The sequence below is a fragment of the Glycine soja genome, chromosome 1 (assembly GCF_004193775.1).
Source record: "Glycine soja cultivar W05 chromosome 1, ASM419377v2, whole genome shotgun sequence".
Taxonomy (NCBI): Eukaryota; Viridiplantae; Streptophyta; class Magnoliopsida; order Fabales; family Fabaceae; genus Glycine; species Glycine soja.
Window position 1 is genome coordinate 2,956,329 of NC_041002.1, and position 22,232 is coordinate 2,978,560.

The 22,232-nt window shown below is 32.1% G+C and overlaps 2 protein-coding genes across 2 annotated transcripts; one reads left to right on the forward strand and one right to left on the reverse strand.

The window, feature by feature from the left end:
• Positions 1-4,144: 4,144 nt before the first annotated feature.
• On the forward strand, positions 4,145-4,526 carry LOC114406403. Its single transcript, XM_028369095.1, has 2 exons — positions 4,145-4,269; positions 4,343-4,526. The coding sequence occupies exons 1-2, from the start codon at positions 4,145-4,147 to the stop codon at positions 4,524-4,526; spliced, it is 309 nt and encodes a 102-aa protein (XP_028224896.1).
• Positions 4,527-9,524: 4,998 nt separating this feature from the next.
• Positions 9,525-18,267, reverse strand: LOC114409714 (homeobox protein knotted-1-like 6). The gene is made up of 5 exons (XM_028373282.1): positions 17,841-18,267; positions 17,599-17,724; positions 17,313-17,448; positions 10,139-10,377; positions 9,525-9,875 (listed from the first exon to the last, which is right to left on the reverse strand). Exons 1-5 carry the CDS (start codon positions 18,108-18,110, stop codon positions 9,717-9,719), a joined length of 930 nt encoding a protein of 309 aa, XP_028229083.1. The 5' UTR covers positions 18,111-18,267; the 3' UTR covers positions 9,525-9,716.
• Between the last annotated feature and the right edge of the window lie 3,965 nt (positions 18,268-22,232).

Below are 22,232 nucleotides of genomic sequence, written 5' to 3' on the forward strand. Positions count from 1 at the left end.
GAAACATTAATTCTAACGTTCTCCCACTTGTCTTATGTGACATTACCAAACATTATGAACTAAATAAATAAATAGATTAAATTAATATAATGCGTATTAAAATGACTAAATTGTTTTATACATTGGGTGCATCATAATTTCATTATTAAGAATAAGGACCAATTCGAGTCATGATGGTTGTAAATCACTTAATCGACATAGTCTATTTCGTATACTACAAATTAATTTTATCCTTAATATGTCATTAGTTAGGAGTACATAAGTGGTCTAACATAATATCTTTATTCAAGACAAAACCTGTTAACAATACTCTAATACAAATACATGGTAGTTTTCAAGGCATACATCCAGAAAGGTATGAGTAAAGTTGAATTGTTTAACATACTCCTAATCATATCCATTGAAGTTCTATTACACCTTTCTGATACATCATTTTGTTGTGATGTACCAGACATTGTGTATTGTGAACAAATGTCACGTTTCTGAAGGAGTTTAGCAAATGGATATGGGTGTTGCTTAGTTTCATCATATCTTCCATAATACTCACTACCTTTATCAGACATAACAATTTTCATCTTTCTGTCTAATTATCTTTCTACTTCATTCAAGTAAATTTTTTAGGCATCTATTGCCTAAGATTTCTCATGCAGTAAGTAGACATAACCATAAGGTGAATAATCATCAATAAAGGTGATAAAGTATCTTTCTTTTTCGAAAAAATTAACATCAAAAGACCCATAAATATCAGTATGCACAATTTCAAGAAGCTAAGTGCTTCTTGTAGCTCTTTTCTTTGTATGTTTTGTTTATTTTCCCTTAATACAATTCACACAAATATTTAGATCCGTAAAATCTAGATAATGAAGATTTTCATTATTTATTTATCTTTTCATCCTTTCTCTACTGATGTGACCTAAATGTTTATACCAAAAGAAAGCAAATCATTCATTCACTAAACTACGTTTAGTGTCAATATTATGATGCAGAGTTAAAACGGTTTTAGCATACAAACCATCTAATTTCAATTTATATAAACCATCCCAAAGAACACCAATACCAATGAGATGATTATACTTAAATAAACTGAAACATTCATTGCCAAAATTAAAAGAGTATTCAATAACATCAAGTTTAGATAATGAAACTAAATTCTTAGATAAACTAGTTTCTTGTAAATCTACATGATGTCCAGTGTTAAGTTATAAACGATAAGTCTCGTCTACTTCCACTGGAGTTTTCACTTTATTCCCTATGATGAAGATGAACTTCCATTTGGGCTTATGGTTTGGATTGCAAGGAATCCCAGCATAGTATTAGGAACATGAGTCATACATTCAAAATCAATCCATCATGTATAATGGGGAACTTCAATTAAGTTTGATTCAAAACATACATGAGCATTAAACTCACCTTTCTTTTCGAACTAAGACTTACACTTTAGGTAATCCTTCTAGAAGTGTCCAGATTTCCCATAAAATGGCAATTATTGTCTTTTAATACCTTCTTCTGGATTTGCACAGGATCGTCATTGATCTTTAATGGCCCTTTGCCTTTATCATACTTCTTCACAAATTTCTTTCCAGCTCCTTGATTCTCTTGGTGGTTTACATAATGGACTGAACGACTTCCTTAATTCTTAAGTCTTGTTTCTTTTTGAACTAACATAGTGTGCAATTCATACACATTCCATTTATCTTTCATGGTATTATAGCTCATTTGGAATGGGTCATACTCAGACGGTAATTAGTTCAAAATAAACTAAACAAGGAAGTTCTCATTCACAGTCATTCCCAAGGTCTTAAGTCTTACTGCAATGTTTATTATCTCAATGACATGTTCATGCATAGTATGTGAATCATCAAACTTCATAGTGGTCAATGTACTCATTAATATCCCAACAAGAGACTTATCAGCTATTTGAGAGCACTCTCCCACTAATCTCATAAACTCTTTAGCACTATCGGTCTTAGGGAGAATTATCTTAATACTGTCTACAACATTCATTCTCATGAATATTAGGCTGAGTTTGTTATATATTTTCCAAGCTTTATAATGAGTTTTCTCTTCATTGCTACTAGCATCAGTAATAGTAGCAGACTTCTCTTCCAATATAGCAAGATTAAGATCCAAAACACCGAAATAAAATTGGACTTGCCCATTCCAATCAAAGAAGTTAAACTCATTAAAAATTGACACAGATAATACATGAGAATTCAATTAATTAGGAATAGGTAATTTGTATAATGAAACTCATATAAGTGTTTTGAGACATAAAACACATATAATACATATAATTCATTCATATAACAATCAATGTATATTGATGTTCTCCATTAGATGATATACCAACACATAACATACAACACAATGATGCTAATAAAACTTTTAACATTATTTGGCAATTAAGTATGCACCAATTAGTACTACTTGTTACCTTTGGGTATATAAATAAACTAATGGTCACATAAATTATCTATAATTATATTCATTGATTATAAGAATAATTAATCATCCTTTTGACAATCCATAAATGTCTTATAATAATGAATTTCAATTATCTATAAACCAATAATCATATAATTTAGCATTTATTATTCTATGAGTAATTAAAATAATCATTAATTTGGAATTAAACAATCTTATAGATTTGACCACTTTAATAACTAACAAATCCTTCATACACTTAATACATGCTTTCTGTCACTAACAATTCGTAGCATTCTTGTTTTTTTATTTCGGACCATAAAATAATATTCACATTTTATTTTTTTTTGCATTCAAAGACGTTCCAATCAAGCATCTCTACATTCTTGTTTTTGTGCATTAAAATATGCTAAATATTTCCAATCAAGCATCTCTGCACTGCCTTCTTCTTTTCTTGTTTCGAAAAGCATTCCAAAATATCACACACATAAGGTTCAAAAGAATTGGACAACCTACAGATCCATAACTTATTTGTTGCAAATTACTGTTATAATGTCCATGAAAAGCATTCCAACATCTCATGTTTTATTATTATAATTGTCCATTAAAAAAGGTGAAACATAATTGCCATCCACGAATTGCAATTTGCAAGTTTATCAAAAGGCCTAAATGTCTCTGCAGCTTATCCTTTCTAGAGATTTCCTATATTTTGAAGAAGGAAATGGTTCCAAAACCTTCACGGTTAATAAGCTCCTTTGAAGTTGGAACAAAAATTCAACAATAATAAAATATTATTATTGACGTCCTTATTTGCACAGTAGTTGAACCCATCGTTGCCGTAATGATGTTTCTGCTATTCTTTCGTTCCATTCAAATTAAAACACCTTTTCCACACAATATGAATTGTTTCGGAAAAATAAAATTCAACATATTGGGAAAAAGAATATATTGCAAGCAAAAAATAAAATCCCTAAATTTTATAATTAAAGTTCATACATTGAAAGAAAATAAATTATTTTTAGAAAATCATTAATTTTATAACTTAAAAATTTCTTAGATTAACAATTATAAAAAACCAATAGGATCTTAAAATATATTATTTTCATAAATAATAAATAAGTTCTTATTTTATATTAGTAGGTATTCATCGCTTTATATCCACTATTTCCATCAATTAATAATTATCTCTAAATACTTTTTCTATTTGATCTAATTATAATTTAATCTTTAATTATTAATTATTTATTCATCCTACATAAATTACATGTATGTCTCATAGGAGACATTAATTCTTACTTCATGTGAAAAGAATTGAGGAAATAAAAATAAAGGTGAATTTCGATTATTGTTTCTCTGTTGATTATGTAGGAAGAAGTGGGATAATAGTTGTGCTTTGGATAAATCTTTTTTGTGTCGTCTCTTGAAATTTTCACAAAATTTCATTAATATGGAGATCCACTTCCCTGATAAACATGTTTGGCGTTTCACCAGATTTTATGGTGAGAAATGGAAGAAAAGATTCCTGGGATTTACTGCGAACCTTAGCTGTTGATAACTCTCTCCCATGGTGCATCATGAGAGATTTTAATGACATTCTCTCTATTGATGATAAAAAGGGATGTGTGTGATCACCCTTTTTGGCTCTTGAGGGGCTTTCGAGATGCAATTTCAAAGATGCAAATCTCATTGACATTCCCATCCAAGGTTATCCCTTCACTTGATGGAAGAGCAAAGCACTATTAACAAGGTGGAAGAGAGGCTTGATAGAGCCCTTGCAAGACAAGATTGGATTGATGTTTTGCCTCATCATAGCCTTATGAATGGTGTTGCTGGAATTTCAGCCCGGTCTCCTATAATTTTTTTCCCTTTTTTAAAAAAGAAGCCTATAAAGAAAAATAAATTTTCGTTTTGGAAACAGATGGTTAAAGGAGCAGGAGCTTGATATGTTAGTTCATTATTGCTGGACTCAAAATGCCACTAGTGATATCCTCTCTAAGTTGCACACGTGTTCAGATGGCCTTCTTACTTGGGGTCAACGTATACATGCAAGATTCATGAATGCTATCAAACAGTGCAAGGCTCGGCTTGAAGAGCTTAGCTAGATATCATTCAGAAAATGGGGTTGGGTTCTCAAACCAAGGTGATTTATGTTGTTTAGCCAAGAGTTATTTTCAACAACTTTATTCCAAAAATGATGTTGATATTAATGGCACTTTTGGACTCGTTCAAAGGAATATTTCTGATGATGATAATGCTTTATTACTTGCTCCTTTTGAGAAAACAAAATTTCGAGATGTCATTTTTCACATGCATTTGGATAAGTCCCCGACCCTGATGGAATTAATCCCGCTTTTTACAAAAAAATTGGGACTTGCTAGGAGATGAAATATATCTTAATAGTGTTGCTGGGTTGAATCAAGGTTTTTTTCTAGCAAATCTTAATTCTACAAATATTTTCCTTTTTCCAAAAATTGATGTTCCGATCATTATGAGGGATTTGAGACCCATCTTGTGTAATGTTCTATATAAGATTATATCAAAAGTTCTTGCCAACAGGTTAAGGAAAGTGTTGTCAAAATGTACTTCTCAAGAGCAATCTTCTTTCGTTGAAGGACGCTCTATTCTTGATAATGTGCTCTATTCTTGATAATGTGTTAGTGGCTATTGAAATTATTCATCACATGAAAAGCAAAGTGAAAGGTAAAGTGGGTGAATTTACTTTAAAGATTGATATAAGTAAAGCCTTTGATAAGGTTGATTGGAGATATCTTAGTGTTATTCTTCTGAAGATGGGTTTTAATGCTGAATGGATAAACTAAATGAGGATGTGTGTGGAAACAATGAACTTCAATGTTATTGTAAATGGAGGTAAATGAAGACGGGGTGAGACTTGTCGACCGAGTGACAAGACTTAGATAAGATGATCCACTATCATCCTATCTTTTTGTTCTTTGCATGGAGGGTCTTATTACACTTCTAAAAATTGAGAGAAAAAGGAGAGTTGTGTAACACCCTTGATTATCGATTTATCGAAGACTCTCATACTATGACATTTCACATAGTGACACTTCACTCAACATTCTTGTTGATCAAGACCCTCCACTGGTCAAAACCCTTCATAGGTAGCCTTTTGCAAGACCTCGACAACTAGGTCTAACACCACTCGACTGCTCTCAAGATCATTGACTATCCCTACATACGAACACAAAACTTTTTAGTGTGCTTTATCCCCACTCACACTTTCTAAGAAACTTCCCAGAAGGTCACCCAACTCATAACTTCTCCAAGTTAAGCACGCTTAACTATGAAATTCTTAAGTGATAGACTACCGAAAAGTAGATGCATCATGTTGGTATATGTAGTACCAATTAATTCCTTTAAATAATCATCAATTATACAGTCCCATACCTGCACATCCTTTGGATCCCTCTCTTTCTGGTGTGATTCGTCGGGGTGTTACAAGTTACATCATATCAAAGTGTGTAGAGAAGCTCCTTTCGTCACGCACTTATTTTTTGTTGACGACTATTTTCTATTTTGCAAGACAGTTAAGAAGGAAGCTGATACATTACACTCCATTCTTGGTGTTTTTGAAGCAACATCAGGACTTTCAATAAATTTGTAGAAATTAGAAATCTTTTTCAGCATAAATACATCTCACCAACTCAAGCAACACATTGCAACAAGGTTAGGAGTTTCAGGATGTTTAGGCACAAGATAATACCTTGGTATGCCATCCATGATAAGGAGAAGAAAGAAATCAATCTTTGGCACTTCGAGAGATAAAATTTGGAAGAAAATTCACAATTGGATAGGGAAACACCTTTCAAAAGCTAGTCGGGACATCCTTATCAACGTAGTAGCCCATGCAATTCCTTCCTATTGTATGAGTGTTTTTTTTCTACCTTCCTCTCTTCAGGATGAGATGCAGACTATGATGAACTCTTTTTGGTGGGAATCTAATAAAGCTACAAGCAATAGAATAAATTGGATTAACTAGGATCGATTAGCAATGAGGAAGGAACATGGAGTATGGGGATTTGCTATCTTTTTGCTTTTAATATGACTATGTTATGGAAGCAAGGTTGAAAATTTGTTTCTGACCAAGATACTATGGTTACTCGAGTTTACAAAGCTAAATATTTTCCAAGAGGAGATTTTCTTGGGTTCATCTGTTGGACATAACTCAAGCTATACATGGCGTGGCATCCACACTTCACGAGTGGTGGTCAAAGAAGGTAGTAGATGGAGACTTGGTGATGGAAAGCGATGAGAATCCTAAAACTGTCCAAATACAGGGACCTATGATCAGGAGTAAGACCAAGCAGTCAGTGGATACCCTTCAACAAATGGTAGCAGACATACTTAACAAGGTTCAAGTGGAAAATGATGAAGACCGAGGCATTACTAAGAATATTAGTTATTGCTGAAGGCTCAGACTAATTTGAAGGCCCAGGCCAAATATGTTTCTTTTATTTATTTATAATTATTTTTCGTTATAATTTTGGTTCAAACTGATTTGAAGGCCCATGTCTATTTTTATTTTTTTTATGTATGGATTTCATTTTAAATAGAAGCACTTTTGGCATTTAATAAAATTTTGTGAGAATTTCTCTTTGGATTCCTCGCTGAACCAACTTCGGACTTATCAAGGTAATCCTTGTGGCCTCTATTCTGACTTATCTTCCCTATCTGGAAATGACGTCAACTCAAAACTCTGTTACCTGTATCAAGTGATCTGCTCCTAATAAAGATCACATCAGAAAGTCAATAACCATTTGAAAAGATCCATGAATTTGTTCTAAAGACAGTTATATGCCCAAACAGCTCTTCCTACGGGTCTAGAAAATATGACAGTAAGTGACTTATTGGATCCCATTTTGAATTCATGGAGTGTTGCACTTATTCATAATATTTTTACTCAAAATGATGCTGCAAAAATTGGATGGCTATATGGAATCTGAATATCCCTGCAAAAATGAAAGTTTTTATATGGAGAATAGCTAGAGGATGTTTCCCAACTAGGCAGAGGTTGTCCACAAAGGGTGTTCAATGCCCAATCACATGCCCACACTGTGACAGCTGTATTGAAAATGATTGACATTTTATTCTAGGATGTACTCACGTTCAACAAGTGTGGATGGAAGCTTCTTTGTGGCATACCCTTCAACATGCATTTGATTCTTTGGAAGACATGCATAGTATTATTTTCTACATACTGGGAAAGTTCAGTACCAGCAAAGTGGAGGAAATCGTTACTGTACTTTGGTGCTTATGGCGTAGAAGGAACGAGAAGCTTTGGGAAGGAGTTTCAAAGCCTGTCGGATTGTCCTTGCAGCAAGTTTTCAAACATCTTCAAGAATGGAAGACTCAACATAAAAGGCCAAATACAGCTACATCTCATTCTCCCCACCGCAACTCAAAGTGGTCGAAGCCACCCATAAACTACATGAAGTGTAATATTGACGCTGTTCTTTTCCATGAAGAAAACAAGTTTGGTGTTGCTGCTTGTATCCATGAAGAAGAAGGTATGTTTGCTGTTGCTGCAACTTCTTGGTTCCATGGTCAACCAACTCCACAAGAGGCTGAAGCTGTGGCTTTCCTTTTTGCTCTTAATGGGATTAAAGAACAGCAGTTGGGAAACATTGTTATAGAGACAGATTGCAAGGCCATTTCTGATGCGTTCAAGGCACAACAGTTTGATAATTTTGAGGCGGGTTGCATCTTAAAAATCTGTAATACACAAATTTCTGATATTCATAACTGTAGTATACAGTTTGTAAGTAAGCAAGCCAATCAAGTTGCTCATAGCTTGGCTAGAGCATCGAGATCTTATGTTTGTCCACAAATGTTTGATTTCAATCCTTCTTGTATTGATTTATCTGATTCATGATATAATGAGTTTGTTTCACTAAAAAAAATAAACTTATAGGATTAGATAACATTTTGTTTAGATGCAATTTTACAGAATATAAACCAGATTCTTACAGTTAGACTAAAATTTATGAATGTACGATTATTTAAAAAAAAAAAAAAACAAATCGTGTCAGTCATCATTAATTAGAATCAGTATGTCTAGAGAATCACTTCATATGCAATAATTGACTTGCTGCAAAGTAACCTTGCAGTTTAATTTCTGGTCCACTTATAAACATTTAAAAGTATTAATACTTTTCTTGGTACATTTTTCATGTTTTTCTACATAAAATTGCTTTCACGCATAATATGCTTTTCAAACATTAAAAGAATACCAATATTAATATGAGTAAATTATATTCGTATTTTCTTTTTTTTATTATTATATCAGACATCTTTCTTTTTTTCACTTACAAAAAATCTCTTAATTATTTAATTCACATTACAACTTCCTTCTTCCTAAATGTCGTTTAATGATTTAAGAGAAGATAACTTTTCTCATGAAAGTTTATGTCTAAAATATTTTCATCTTTTCTTTTTAACTTCATAAAAGACATAACACCATTAACCTAAAAATATTTTAACATTTTTGTTTTTTATATTTATATTTTTTTTCTAATTGGACTTGAATCCATATTATTAGTACACATATTGATTGAATATGATCATTTGCTTACATTTGTGTTTTTAACTTCTTTTTTTAAAATATTTATTTTTAATGACTAAGTGTTTAATATAATATTTCAATCAAAAGCTACATCTTCTTTTATTAACAACTATCCAATAAGAGTGAAATATTAAAGAAAGATTATTACGACATATTTCAATAGACATTAATTAACATTAACAGAAAAAAGATAAAAGTAATGAAAAAAAAACATCCGATACAATTTGAGAAAAACATAGAAAATGAGTATAACAAAGATGTTAGAAAAATTTTATTTGTTCATATATTTCAATTAACGTTAATTAATTATATTAATAGATAAAAAAAGAAAAAGTATCGGTCAATTTTAAAAAAAAAACACAAAAAGATACGAGGATAATTTACTCTATATTTATGGATATCCACAAAAATCCAGTTAACCAAAAACTATCTATTGATACACCGATAAATGCAAAGTGACAAATTAATTAATGCAACAGCAATGAGCTAATATGGGTGTAGGACTTTGAACCAAAGATTAAGCGTTCATTCACAATGTCAGTGGTTATTATCAAGAATAGTATTATGATCATTTCCCTTTTCCTTCATGGGAAAGTAATAAGCATTTTACTGTCAGTAATCTGCTTTTAATTCAGAATTTACAAAAAAAATAAAAATACAAGCAATAATTAATCGGGATATACATTTGAGAATATCATGTACATGCACCTCATTCATCAGCAAGGAACCGTCCGTTAAGATTTTCCATCATAGAAAACTGCATATTCTCGGATGGTTTCCAATGTCGTTTTCTTTGGTTTATAAACCAATTGTTAATTTGCTTCTGGTCTAGCCCTGTTGACTTAGCCAGTTCAATCTTATCAGCTTCCTATACATGATCAAGTAAAACAAAATACAAGTTTAATAATATAAAAAAAATATTATCTGTAAAATAATTCATCCAACAATTTTTTAGTACATTTTTTTCATGGCTATCACATTTTTATTACATGTCATATTGATAGAAGAGAGATAAACACAAATAAAAAATGATATATAAATTGTTGTACGTAATATATCTCAATAACATATATAAGAATTAGATTCACCAATTTGCAGGGGAAAATAAAACACAAGAATTGAAGTATTTACCGTAGGGTAAGGCCATTTGTAGTGAACATTCCACCATTGAAGCAATGTTTGTCTTGCTTCCTTCGGAAGCTTACCCTTCTTTTTCTTCTTTGAAAACTCGAGTTTCAAAGTACCGATGTGACTCCCAAACTTACGTAAAAGCCTATCTTTGAGCTCACGATCTTCACCCTTTAATTGGCCATCTTGAGCATCACCATCTCCGGTGCTCAAATCTTCGTCCGAAGACACCCCCCCATCATCTAGCAAAATAATAGCAAAATCAAAATCATTCAAGTAATTCGACTTCAGATTAATCTTACAATAATACAAAGTTACATTGCTTGTTGTAAAATACAAATAAGTTACAAAAAATGTAAAATACTATATGAATTTGAATTTTTTTTATGTATACGTATGACAAATAGAGTAAATAGTACATAAATTAACATTGTAGAACATTTTTCCTGTATCATCCTATTATAAATTTTTACTTATGATAAATGTTATTAACTTTTATAATAAATATCTTAAAAGTCATATTAGCAATAATTTTTAATTAATTGATAATGTAAAATTTGTACACTGTAATTTCAACTCAAAAAGTAACATAACAGCATGCAAGTTTAAAATGAAATTTGATAACAGAAGGCACAAGGTTTTATTCTATACTTATAATATCAATATAAACCAAGGTGCATAAAACGTTTTATTTTATAATAATTTGGTATTTGATATAAACTAAAGTATAAGGTTTTATTTTATAATACTATCAATATAAACTAAGTAATAATAGGTCAAATCCCTCGTCAGAACTTAATAACTTACTTCAAGCTTAAGTCAATTCTTAAGTGAGTGTGTTGTCATTTAAAAAACCTTTTAATCAAGGTATGTTGGTCCAAATGACAAGAATCTAAATCTATATTTAAATCTTGTGAAAGAAAAAAAAATACTCAGACCGAGTAAGCAGCGTGTAACCCATTGAACTTTGGGATACTTAGCGTCCCAAAAGATTCATTTTAAACCTCACAAATTGTCATATTTAAATAAATAATAATATTAGTATAATAAAATCTTACGACAATATTTTGAATTTATATATTTATGGATCTGTTAAATAAAATACGGAGTCTATTGATTTACACCATCTATTAACCTACTTAAGTGAGTTTCTAATTGTTTAAAAACTTTATTACAAAACATTTTTTTAATTAGCATTAAAAAATACTGGACTTTTTAAAAATTTCAAATCAAACCTTATACCAAATAAGTCAAATCCAAACCTTAAAAAAAAAAGTTAAAACCTTATAAAACAGAACTTATTCTATCATTAATTTATTATATCATTTTCATCCTGAAGACCTGAACATAAATTTAAATTAATCCTGAGAGAAACTTTTGTCACTCATGATTTCTGAGCAGGATATCTCAAAGGTGATCGAATAATGGTTAAGTACAGGGTTAGTAGCCCACGAGCACCCACCCACAAATTGCTTCTGACACCCACTCAATCCGACAAGGATTTGACCATCGCATAAGAGTACACTGTATACACACCAGACCAGATCAGAGCAGACCTAAGTTGGAAAGAAATAAAAGAAAGTATAAAGAAAAAAAGAAAAACATCAGTGTCAGTGCCTGGTTCCATCCATTGTCACTCACTATGACCCTAACCAAAGAGAAACTCAAAGTTTCCAACAAGGCACACCGTACGGCATCATCAAAACCCCATCTCTATCATCACAGCCCCAGTTATTACACTTCAGTCTCCTTAATTACCCATTTCATAACCCTTCACATCTTTAATCTTTTCTCTCTATTCATACAATTTTTTTATTCATACAAATTAAAAAAGAGTTACAAAAACTCACGTCGTATTCAAACAACTAAATTAGATTTATTTGGCCTTTCTATTCATACATTACATTTGTGTAATAATTAAGACCTTCCTATTGCTTGAATGCAAAAACACTTGCCCAAAACAAAAGCCCAATACCAAGAAGACATTGGTAGATTGCAGAATTTCTTTAAGTATATTAAGATTCGACTCTCCTATGTGTAAGAAAAAGACTTAGTTAAGTGATCTTTACTAGAAAAAAAATTGTGGCCCTACTACTATCAGATTGAGAATATCCTTGATTAATAAAAAAACCTCCCAAGGAACACACTGCTAAGTACTAACAAGAGAATTAACAAAGTCTCAGCTTTAAACTGGATCGACAAGTATTACGCATCATGCAAATGACCAAAGGGTCAATGGCAGAGGCCCACAATGGAGCACAAGAGAACAAAATATCGGAAAATGGCAATGACAAGCACTAAGACACGCAGGGGCAAGAGCAGTGAGGAAGGTATATACATACATACATCATGGCAATGACATGAGTCACATGAACGTTCTCTCTTCAAAGAAAAAAAAAAAAAAAAGCTGTAGCAAAAATCACAGCGAATTCTGCGGGAGTGCATGTGAAAGCTATAACTCTTTGATTACCCGCTGCACACGGGATTGTTCTAAAAGGTCCTAATTAATATTTCATCAGAACCTGAAACACCAGCTTCCAACTTTCCCTCAGATTCTCGATGCTTATATGTAGAACTATAAAATCCTAAGATTTGGAAAGAAAGAAAGAAACCATAGCATACAGATGAAAAGTCCAAATTATTTTGGAGATTCGAGAACTTAAGTCCCCCCGGAACCACCACAAAAATGTATAATATGTGTTTTATATGTAAACATCAAAAGGAAGCCATAATAGCCCTTCGTGTAATAGATACCACCTATCCAGCAGCATGATATTTTGCTTATGATTTCTGCATCATTGTAACTTAGGCACCAGCCAAGAACCAAATCCTCTAGGGTTTAACTAACTCTTTAACTTTAATCCCTCGGAATAAATAAATGTTAACATAGGAAGCAAATTAAATCATAAAAAGACAATGTTGCACTACGTAGACACAAAACAGGGAGACGCTATACTTATGATTGGACTTAAAAAGTCAAAACACACAAGCCACTAAACCCGGTCCAATACAAATACATACATGATAGCACTACTAGTGGTTTTGGAAGTAATAAAATTATAATTAACACGTGAAATAAAATTACTTTATTTCACAAAATTTCCAAAATGAACAATGCCCTCCAATACACTTTTTAGTTGACGAAAATCATGCAAGACTCATTCCATACTAAAGTGTGATGTTAGGATTTCAATACTCCAATTCCCTAACATCCGATGCACTCACCATTTTATACCTCTATGTAGCATGCCATAGACTTACCTGATCATTGAGGACCGGAACTTTTCTCCACTATAACATAAATAATGAACACGGAACAGTTATTAAGTAGTTTTATCCTTATTATATAACACATTCATGATTCATCAGTTGTGATTTGTAAAAGATCATAAAATAAGACGGAGAGCATGAGTAAATAACAAATCTTTATTTTCTATTTCTTAATCTAAAGAGATGACTTTATCTATAAAGACTGGAGGTAATAGATTTTCTTAGCAATTTACTAATGCCTTCAGTCAGATAAAAAAAGTTCATTACACACTTCAATAACATGATCATAAATAAGCAATTCAAACATTCATCAACCGTATGCCCAAAAAAACACAAATCAGAGAGCAAAATATCACAATGTTCAAGCCCATTTAGAAACCTAATTGAGTAAACTAATAGATCACTTAGGAATCACACTAGATATTCAAGTCGTTTAGGATGATCTGGAAATGACATATATTAAAAAACATAGCATAATCAACCATGATAGATGTCAACAACATAGAAAGAACTTGAGACATTCCTGGCAATTACTGTGGTTGCATTTTGACTACATAGGAATGAAATTGTTTTCAAGAATTATATAACGGATTGGAACAAAGTGGGGGGAACTATCCAAAGTTAGAAGCTGGAGTTGGATCAAGTCAAAACTTTCAGCCTTTCAGGTGCTTCTTTCTCTTTGTGGGCTGGTATTTAAACCAAATGAGCTGTTTTTTATCTTTGCCTAGGCCACCAGAGAGTTTAGGAATTATCTCATTGTAAAGTATCCTGGAGATATCTCATGTTCATGTTGTCATTTCTATTTGTAAATGGGTGGGACGTGGGAGCACCTTTTATACTCCTTTCCAATAAGAATTTGACTTATCAAAAAAAAAAAGCCAACAATGCTGCACTAATATGCAAAGAATAAACATAAGTTTGACACATAGAAAGTTCATGTCAATCCAAGAACCTGAAAACTTGCTTCTAACAAATACAAAATCCAATTTGACATAGTGATTGCAGTACTGAGGACAAGAAAAATAAAAAAAAATAAAAAAAAGTAGAGAGAAGAAGTTTTGAAGCAAAGAATTTCACATCCTGTCAACTTTGCTTTTGAGGCATTCACTAAAGGAATATAGGTTGGCAAAAAGCATAATGAAATAGAGTCCACCAAATTAAGGATGCAAACAAAGCCATTTACAAATTAAAACATAACTGAAAAGGTAATCTGTACTTTCAGGCATAAATAATAATATTTTCCAACCTTAACCAACCTGATAACCAATGACCACCCTTTTTAACATTAAAAAAAGATCAAAATATGGTATTAGAATCCACTGCACTCCAGCCTCCACAATTAGCAAAACGTTATGGGGATTGTAACTGATCTTCTGGCGTGAATAAAATTCAGTAACCAAAATAAAATTCTATAATAACAAAGTTGACAACCCCAAAATAAATATAAATATTCGACACATGCTTCTGAAGAGGGATGAGGATGCCCATGTTCAAGTTCAACATAGGGTAAAATATTATATAAAGAAACATAATCACGGATTGAACAGAAAATGAGAACAAGATCTGAAAGAACTTAAAGAGAAGTAAAACATCAATTTAATTATAATCAGCTGAGTCCTTTAGATTAAAACCTTATTTCGCAAAATTAATTTTCTTGAACCAAAGCATGAACAGGAGGATAATCTAACTTCAATAATGTTGAGCTCCTTCTTTCTAACTTTACTAACCAACAAGATAACCCAAAGCAACTAAATTCCGATTTTTTTATAAAAAATCTGACATTACTTTAGCTTCAGACAGACTATCAGCCCCCTAGACAATTCCCAATGAGCATTTTTTATCTCATGACAACATGCATCACCTGTGCTCTATTGGAACTCGATACATTAATAAAGTATGAAAGCAGAATCATTGCATGCTATTACTGTCAGATCATGTGTACATCTAATCCAAAATGGGCTACATTAGAAGATTATAATATTTAAATTACGTTATTATCATAAAAGTCCTCGAAACATGTAAGTTTCATGTGTGCTAGGAAGAAAGAAGAAAGTAGTCCATCTCTATTAATGAAGGGTACCTTCAAAACTTGCATATGCCGAATCACTAATTCACACATATGAATCACGACACATATTATATACTACTATGCCATTTAATTTCTAGTTTCCGATACTACAAATTATAGATAGCATTTCTGCTATATTCCACAATAAAATAATTTAAGCCTGAGCGTATACCTTTTTAGTCTCTAATGTTCATGATAAATAAAAGAACATAAGTTTGACAAATGATTATCATATAACAATTTGAATTTAATATCTAACAAAAAATAATCCTTGCAAATAAAATTTAGGTGTCAAAGCAAGTAAAACCACGATCTTCAAAATATTCACTACCAGCATTTGTTTCTTAGAGTTGAATAGCTATAGCTAGGGAAGCAAAAAGAAAACAAACCTTTTATCAGGAGAAATGTTCTCTAACAATTAGAGAACCAAAATATACCAACATCGACCACAACAGCGGGCATAAGCATTACTCTAATGAATTTTCTGTGGAAGATTTTCAAACAGAAACTTGTTCAAAATACGCATGCAGTTACAAGCCTATACATATTGGGGAGCTGGAAGGGGCGTCAAAAGACCAAAGCAATAGTAGTAAGAAAAAACATTTGATCGGTGGCAGATTAGATAAGCAAGAAGGCCCATTTAAACTCAAGGGTGTTTGAAAACCCAACAATCATATATTGTGTTTGGTCAGTGTATTAAATCGAGGCCACTATTTGAGATGTCATTTAAGAACATCTGCAATGTCAAAATTGAAGAGCCAAATGCAGAAGACCATTACTCGTCAAACTTGACATTCACGAGCAGGAAAATTATAAAAGAAAAAATGGGATTGTAAAAAAAAGAGAAAGGAAAAAAAAAACTAAGAAAAGCGTGCGGAGAGAACAACTCTAAGCCAAACAAAACAAACCACACAAGTCCATAGAAGCTAGCAATTAATTCGAAGACCCGTATAAAGAAGGAACTGAAAAAGGCGAAAGGCTCAAACAGCATTATATACTACCCCGGAATGACCCAACAACCAAACTTTTTTCTCCTCCTATGACGAAAGAAGCCATGGATTACAGTCTCACAGTGAAAGCACACAAAGAAAGTTACATACATTAACAGCGAGAAGCCAGCAGCAGCACAGTCATGCATAAACACCAATGCATAGGAAAGAGAGAGAAGTGTTAGGGTTTCCCTTTCCTTTTTTTCTTTTCTTTCTAGTACACTCTTTTCCTTGTGCAGTTGTGCCCCTTCGTAAAAAAAACTGTGTCATGTCTCAATCTCATTCTCGCAAGCACATATTTGCTGCTAACTTATAAGCCTATTTCTGTGAAGTTTATTCATGCATGTTCTCAGCCAATGGTTAAACAACCAAGAGATAAGGACCAGGCAGATCAAGGAAAGCAACCAAACATAAACATTGCTCATTGCTCCATCCGACTTAAACAAGAGTACTTCTATTTTGGGTCCAAATCACAAGTTTGAAACACGTATACTCAAAACCCGAACTTTTTGTTGGTTGATACATGTGTCATCAATGTGCCAACTAAGAGTACTATCACTACTGAAGACCCAAAACCCGAGCTGCATATACTCTGAGCTCGGACTAGATCACTGGTTAAACTAAAATAAGATTTTGTGGGTTCATCCACGCGCTTGATGTGCTAGCTAAGGTTGCTATTACTAAAACAGCTTCACAACCTTTATTAAAACTACTTCGTTTTGTTCCTCTTTGTAAAAAGAAGCACAGATATCAATGAACGAACATCGAGTTCCGAAATTATAATAGCACTAGCAGTTAACGAGAGCTTACAGCTAGCAAGACACTGAAGAGAATGAGAAGAAGAACAAACCAGAAACGTTCGAAACGGAAGCGCCAGTGCAGAGATGGCTGAGCTGCATTTCGATCTTGTTGAGGAAGGTGGTTGCTTCCTCAAAAGGGCGAGCCAAGTCGGATTTATACTTCACCAGCATGTCACAGTAGGTTTCCTGAACCAAAAAAAAAAAATGAATAATCAGAAACACAATCTTGACAAAAGTTGTAATAATATATATATATATATATATATATATATATATATATATATGTGTGTGTGTGTATGTGCGCGCGTGTGCGCGCAGAGAGAAAGAAGGGGGGACCATGAACTCGTCAAGCTCGGGATCGGCTCCAAAGCACGTGGAAGAAGAAACGACGTCGCTCTTGCATAGGTCGTTTTCTCGCCGGATTTCCTCCAACAAACGCGCTATTTCCGGAGGCGCCCCAACCTGCAACAGCAGCAGCCGTAGCAGAAAAAAAAGTTTGTTATAACCGTTTTTTCTTTCTTTCTTCCTCCGAGAAACAGTTATAAGTTGCAACTAATTTCAACGAGTTTGTTATGCACCTTCTGGCAGTCGATGTAAGCTTGGAGGAGGCGAGAGTACTGAGGATGAGAGACGATTTTGGCCTTCATGACGGTGGTGGTTGCCACGTCATCTTCGTCCTGCTGCCTGTGAATTCCGTCGGCGGAAGAGAAGAGCTCGTCGGATCCGAACAGCGGAATCCGGCCGGCGGAGAGGAAGGCGTGGTGGTAGTCCGGCGGGAAAATCAGATTCTCCGGCGTCATGAGGGCCTTGTCGGCGTACTCCGGCGGCACTCCGTACATTCCATCCATAACCAGCAGCGACACGAAAAGAAACGAAAAACGCTGCGTTTGCTTTGCTTTTCTTCGTTCCTTACCAGAATTTCTGGAACTTTTTCCTGCTTCTGTTCCCACTGCCAGAACAGCTAGTCAGTTTTCAAGGAGAAGGAAATAATGAACACAAAAAATACATAATAATAATAATATTATTATTAGTAACATTTTATTATTTTTATTATTATTTTAATTCACAAAATCAACCACTCGCCGCACTCACTCACATCGTCCTAACAAAGATGATGATGAACGACCATATTTAAAAAATATCTAATTGTATAACAAAAATTTAACTTTTCCAACGTGACACTAATTAAGTAATTATTAATTTATCTTTTATAAGATTTTACTTTGGTTTTGAAATTACTAGAGTTTGGACTTTGAGGAAAGAGGAGACTGGGAATGGAGTTGAAGTAGGTCAAGTGCTTTGATTCATTCACTCTTTCTTTGCTTTGAATATTTTTTTATTCATGTGAATAATACTTCATCCTTCAGTCATATTATAGTTATGGTATAAGAAAAAATATTCTAAAATATTTATTATTTTAATTTTTAATATAATATTAATTATTTTTTATTTATATCTTTTATGATATTAATGATTGGACTAAAAATAATAAATTAATAATTATAAGATAATTTTTATAAAATTAATATTTTATTTATTTATTTGTTAATTTTTCTTAATTTATATAAGAATAATTATAATACCACCAAAGAAAGAAGTAGTGATATTATTATTTTAAAATGATAAGGAAAATGATGGATACATGGTTTGGGTTGTCTAGGCCAACCAATATTACATACTAGTCTCTAGACCTCACCCCCTCCTCTCCTTTTGTGTATGAATGGTCACTTGTCAACACCTGTCCTATGCTTTCAAAATTAAATGTGAAAATGCATATTTACATGGTAAGAATTAAGACCCAATAGTTCGTGCCACTCATTTTCAAAGCTCAAAATGTAAAATATTCCTTCCTTTTTTGTTATAAATTTATAAAGCTATTTTATTTTTATTTGTTTCTCTATTTTAAATTTGAAATAGTATTAATCATTTTATATGTTAGTTGTGCTTCTGGCTTAAAAAAATTACAAAAAGAATCAAAATGATTTATTTACCAAAAGAATTTTTGTTTGATTTTTTATTATGTATAAAAAAAATTAGATTTTTTAGGATAACAACAATTAGGCATCATAAATAAGATTAATTTTGATTAATGAATTAAGAAACATCCATGATCTCTTATTCAATACCAAAAAAATTATAAAAAAAAAACAAAAAATTGAAATTACACTATTTTCTAAGGACCAAAATAGCTAATTTTTTTATATTTTTTCTATTCATGTTTTCTATATTATAAGTGCATGATAAGCTAAATGATTTAACTCGTGAGAAGAATTAGAACATTGTAGCAATTAATTGTACCAAATATTATGTAAAAAAAATTGTACCAAATATTTTATATATTTTCTATTCAAACAGGTGTAATTTTATTATAAATTAATTATATGATTAATTTTCCCGGAAACTTAATTTACAAATAGTGTTTTATGTAAACGAAAGTTCTAATGTCCTATAGCTGAAGTTTCAGCACTGACTATAAAAGCATTTTATGAACAGAACAAAGCTAATGCCCCATCAGGGTCTCAATTTTTGTGTTGAAATAATATCTGTGTCAAATACAATGTTGAATACTTATTTTGATTTAATGTAAATTTTTGTATCACATTTCTTATTCACCAAAACGTACGAAATGTAAGCTAGTCAGGCTTGCACGACCCATAATCAAAACTAACAAATGCACGAGAGTTTGGTAACTAAATTAAATAACACCTTCAAAATTCGTAAAAGGAATACAATCAAACTCATTTAAGTATACCATAAAATTGAATTCAAATTCCCGCATTAACTAATATAAACGAATCTTCGATTCCTTTGTTCGCTTATTTTGTGAATAAAATAGAGGAATCTTTACTCAGTTGTTCATAAAAGGATTATATTCATTCATTCGAAGAATTGCACTCTTAATTTTTAAGTAAACAAATTGACATGAAAAGACCTAAAAAGAAAAAGGAAAGAAGGAAGGCACCTTGGCATATATATCGTAAATCTTCTACTTGCTCTTCAACCTCATCCAAGATATTGCATATATCTTGAAAAATGAAAAACAAAAAAATTAAATTAAGGATTCATTTAATTATTCTAAGCTTAAAAGTTTCTTTTATCACATACTTTCAAAATTGTTTAAAAAAATTATGATTTATTGTTTAAAAGGTGTTACAATTTTTACTTTTAAAAAAATTAAACTTACAAAATTCTAGCATTTTTTTAAATATAATTAACTTCCATAAAAATAATTCTAAAAACACGAACAAACTGCCTAAGTTTAACAAATTTCTTAGAATCATTTATATTCTCTCACAACATATACTTACACAATAAAGCAGTTCCATTATCTTCCCGCTGAGGTAAGGAAGTTTCAAGATTTTATTTTATCATATTGTATTTTTAAATATTTGGCAATCACCAAAGAGTGCACAAAACTTCTAGTGTATGCTTTTTTCGAATTGGGGTCGACATGATGGCTGACGATCGGATCACAAGTTGATTAAGAGATTCACTAATTAAACAAGTAGAACTTAACTATATATGCTTATCCGCTGCTTGTTTATTTTATTTTGCATCAAATCTATTCCAAGGGGGACCAGAAATTTTAGGAGTGACTACATCATATTTTATGTCGTAATGGAAAAAAAAAAAAAAAAGAAGATGGGTAATAGAGACAAAATCAAAGGCAATAAGACTTAGATTATAACTTAATACTGCAATAGTTGTTTTGGATTAGACTTGAGACCCGATTTGTATAACAAGAAACAATCATGGAGAAAATTTACTCAATTCACCAATTGTCGACTTGGATCAACGCTTTTACTTAGAATTAAGAACATTACAATTTACTTAGAAATAAGTATATCGCGACTTCAAGAAAAGTTACCCTATATCCTTACAACATAATAAGATAATATTTCCCTTGATAGTTCTTGAGCTTCACACCAAGAAATGGCAGACTCTTACAAATATATTGTTAATCTTACTATAGTGTTATGTGTGTGTTTATTACACATTATCGCTTTAGTAAATTTGTCACTGACTTAAAGCATCAAAATGTCTTTTTGCGAGTACTCACCTTTGACCATAACATCTCAGTTGTGTTAGAAAGAATAATCCCTACTCGTACACTTTGGCCAGGAAGATAAGGTTAGAACCTCCACCACCTACTGGCAATCTCTTTTGCAAAAACAATGAGACACCTAGCTTGCTCTCCATGCCCAGTGAGGAGTGACAATTGTTTCTAATTATCGTAATTGTTATAACCAATTTCAGTTTTCAAGATGTTTGGTAATGAACATATACAGTGTCCCATTATGGGAATAAGAGTGCCAGCGCCTAGTGATGTAATGATATATGATTAGGCAACGACTCATCTCTAACAACTTATAAATAGGCATTTTGAATCATTTAATTTTACAATATATATATTTTTTTGGATTTTTCAATTATTCTAGCTTTTGTGATTTACTGCGATGTTTCACCAAATTCCTTGCGTTTTCTCTATCATATGTGGTCTTAGTGCGAGAGAGTATTGTACTTATGGAATTTTCAATGAAGATTCACTCCAAGAATGGTATGGAGTTTTAATTTTGAGCTTCAAAGGCTTCTTCCGTGTCTCCTTATTATGCTAAGTTGTTATTTTCATTCATTTGGTAGTTGTAATTATTTAATCAATATTCTAAACCTTTAGCTTGTTTAATTATGTTTTGATTACACTCTTTATGGTTTTATTTCACCTCTCTATGATTAATGCTAAATGATATTTGTTTTTTTTGTTGAAGAAATGTCAAATGCTATTGGTGTGGTGGAAATCAGTTAATTTGAAAAGGAGACTTTGAGTTGAGATTTGGAACGCATAATTTGCATAAGCTTTGAGAATGGAAGTGTGTAGGTTTTACACACTCTTTGAAAATCCTAAGCTTAATGCATGAGTGCTTTGTAAGTGAGCCTGATTAGTCTTTTTTTCTTGTGGGTCAATTATTATT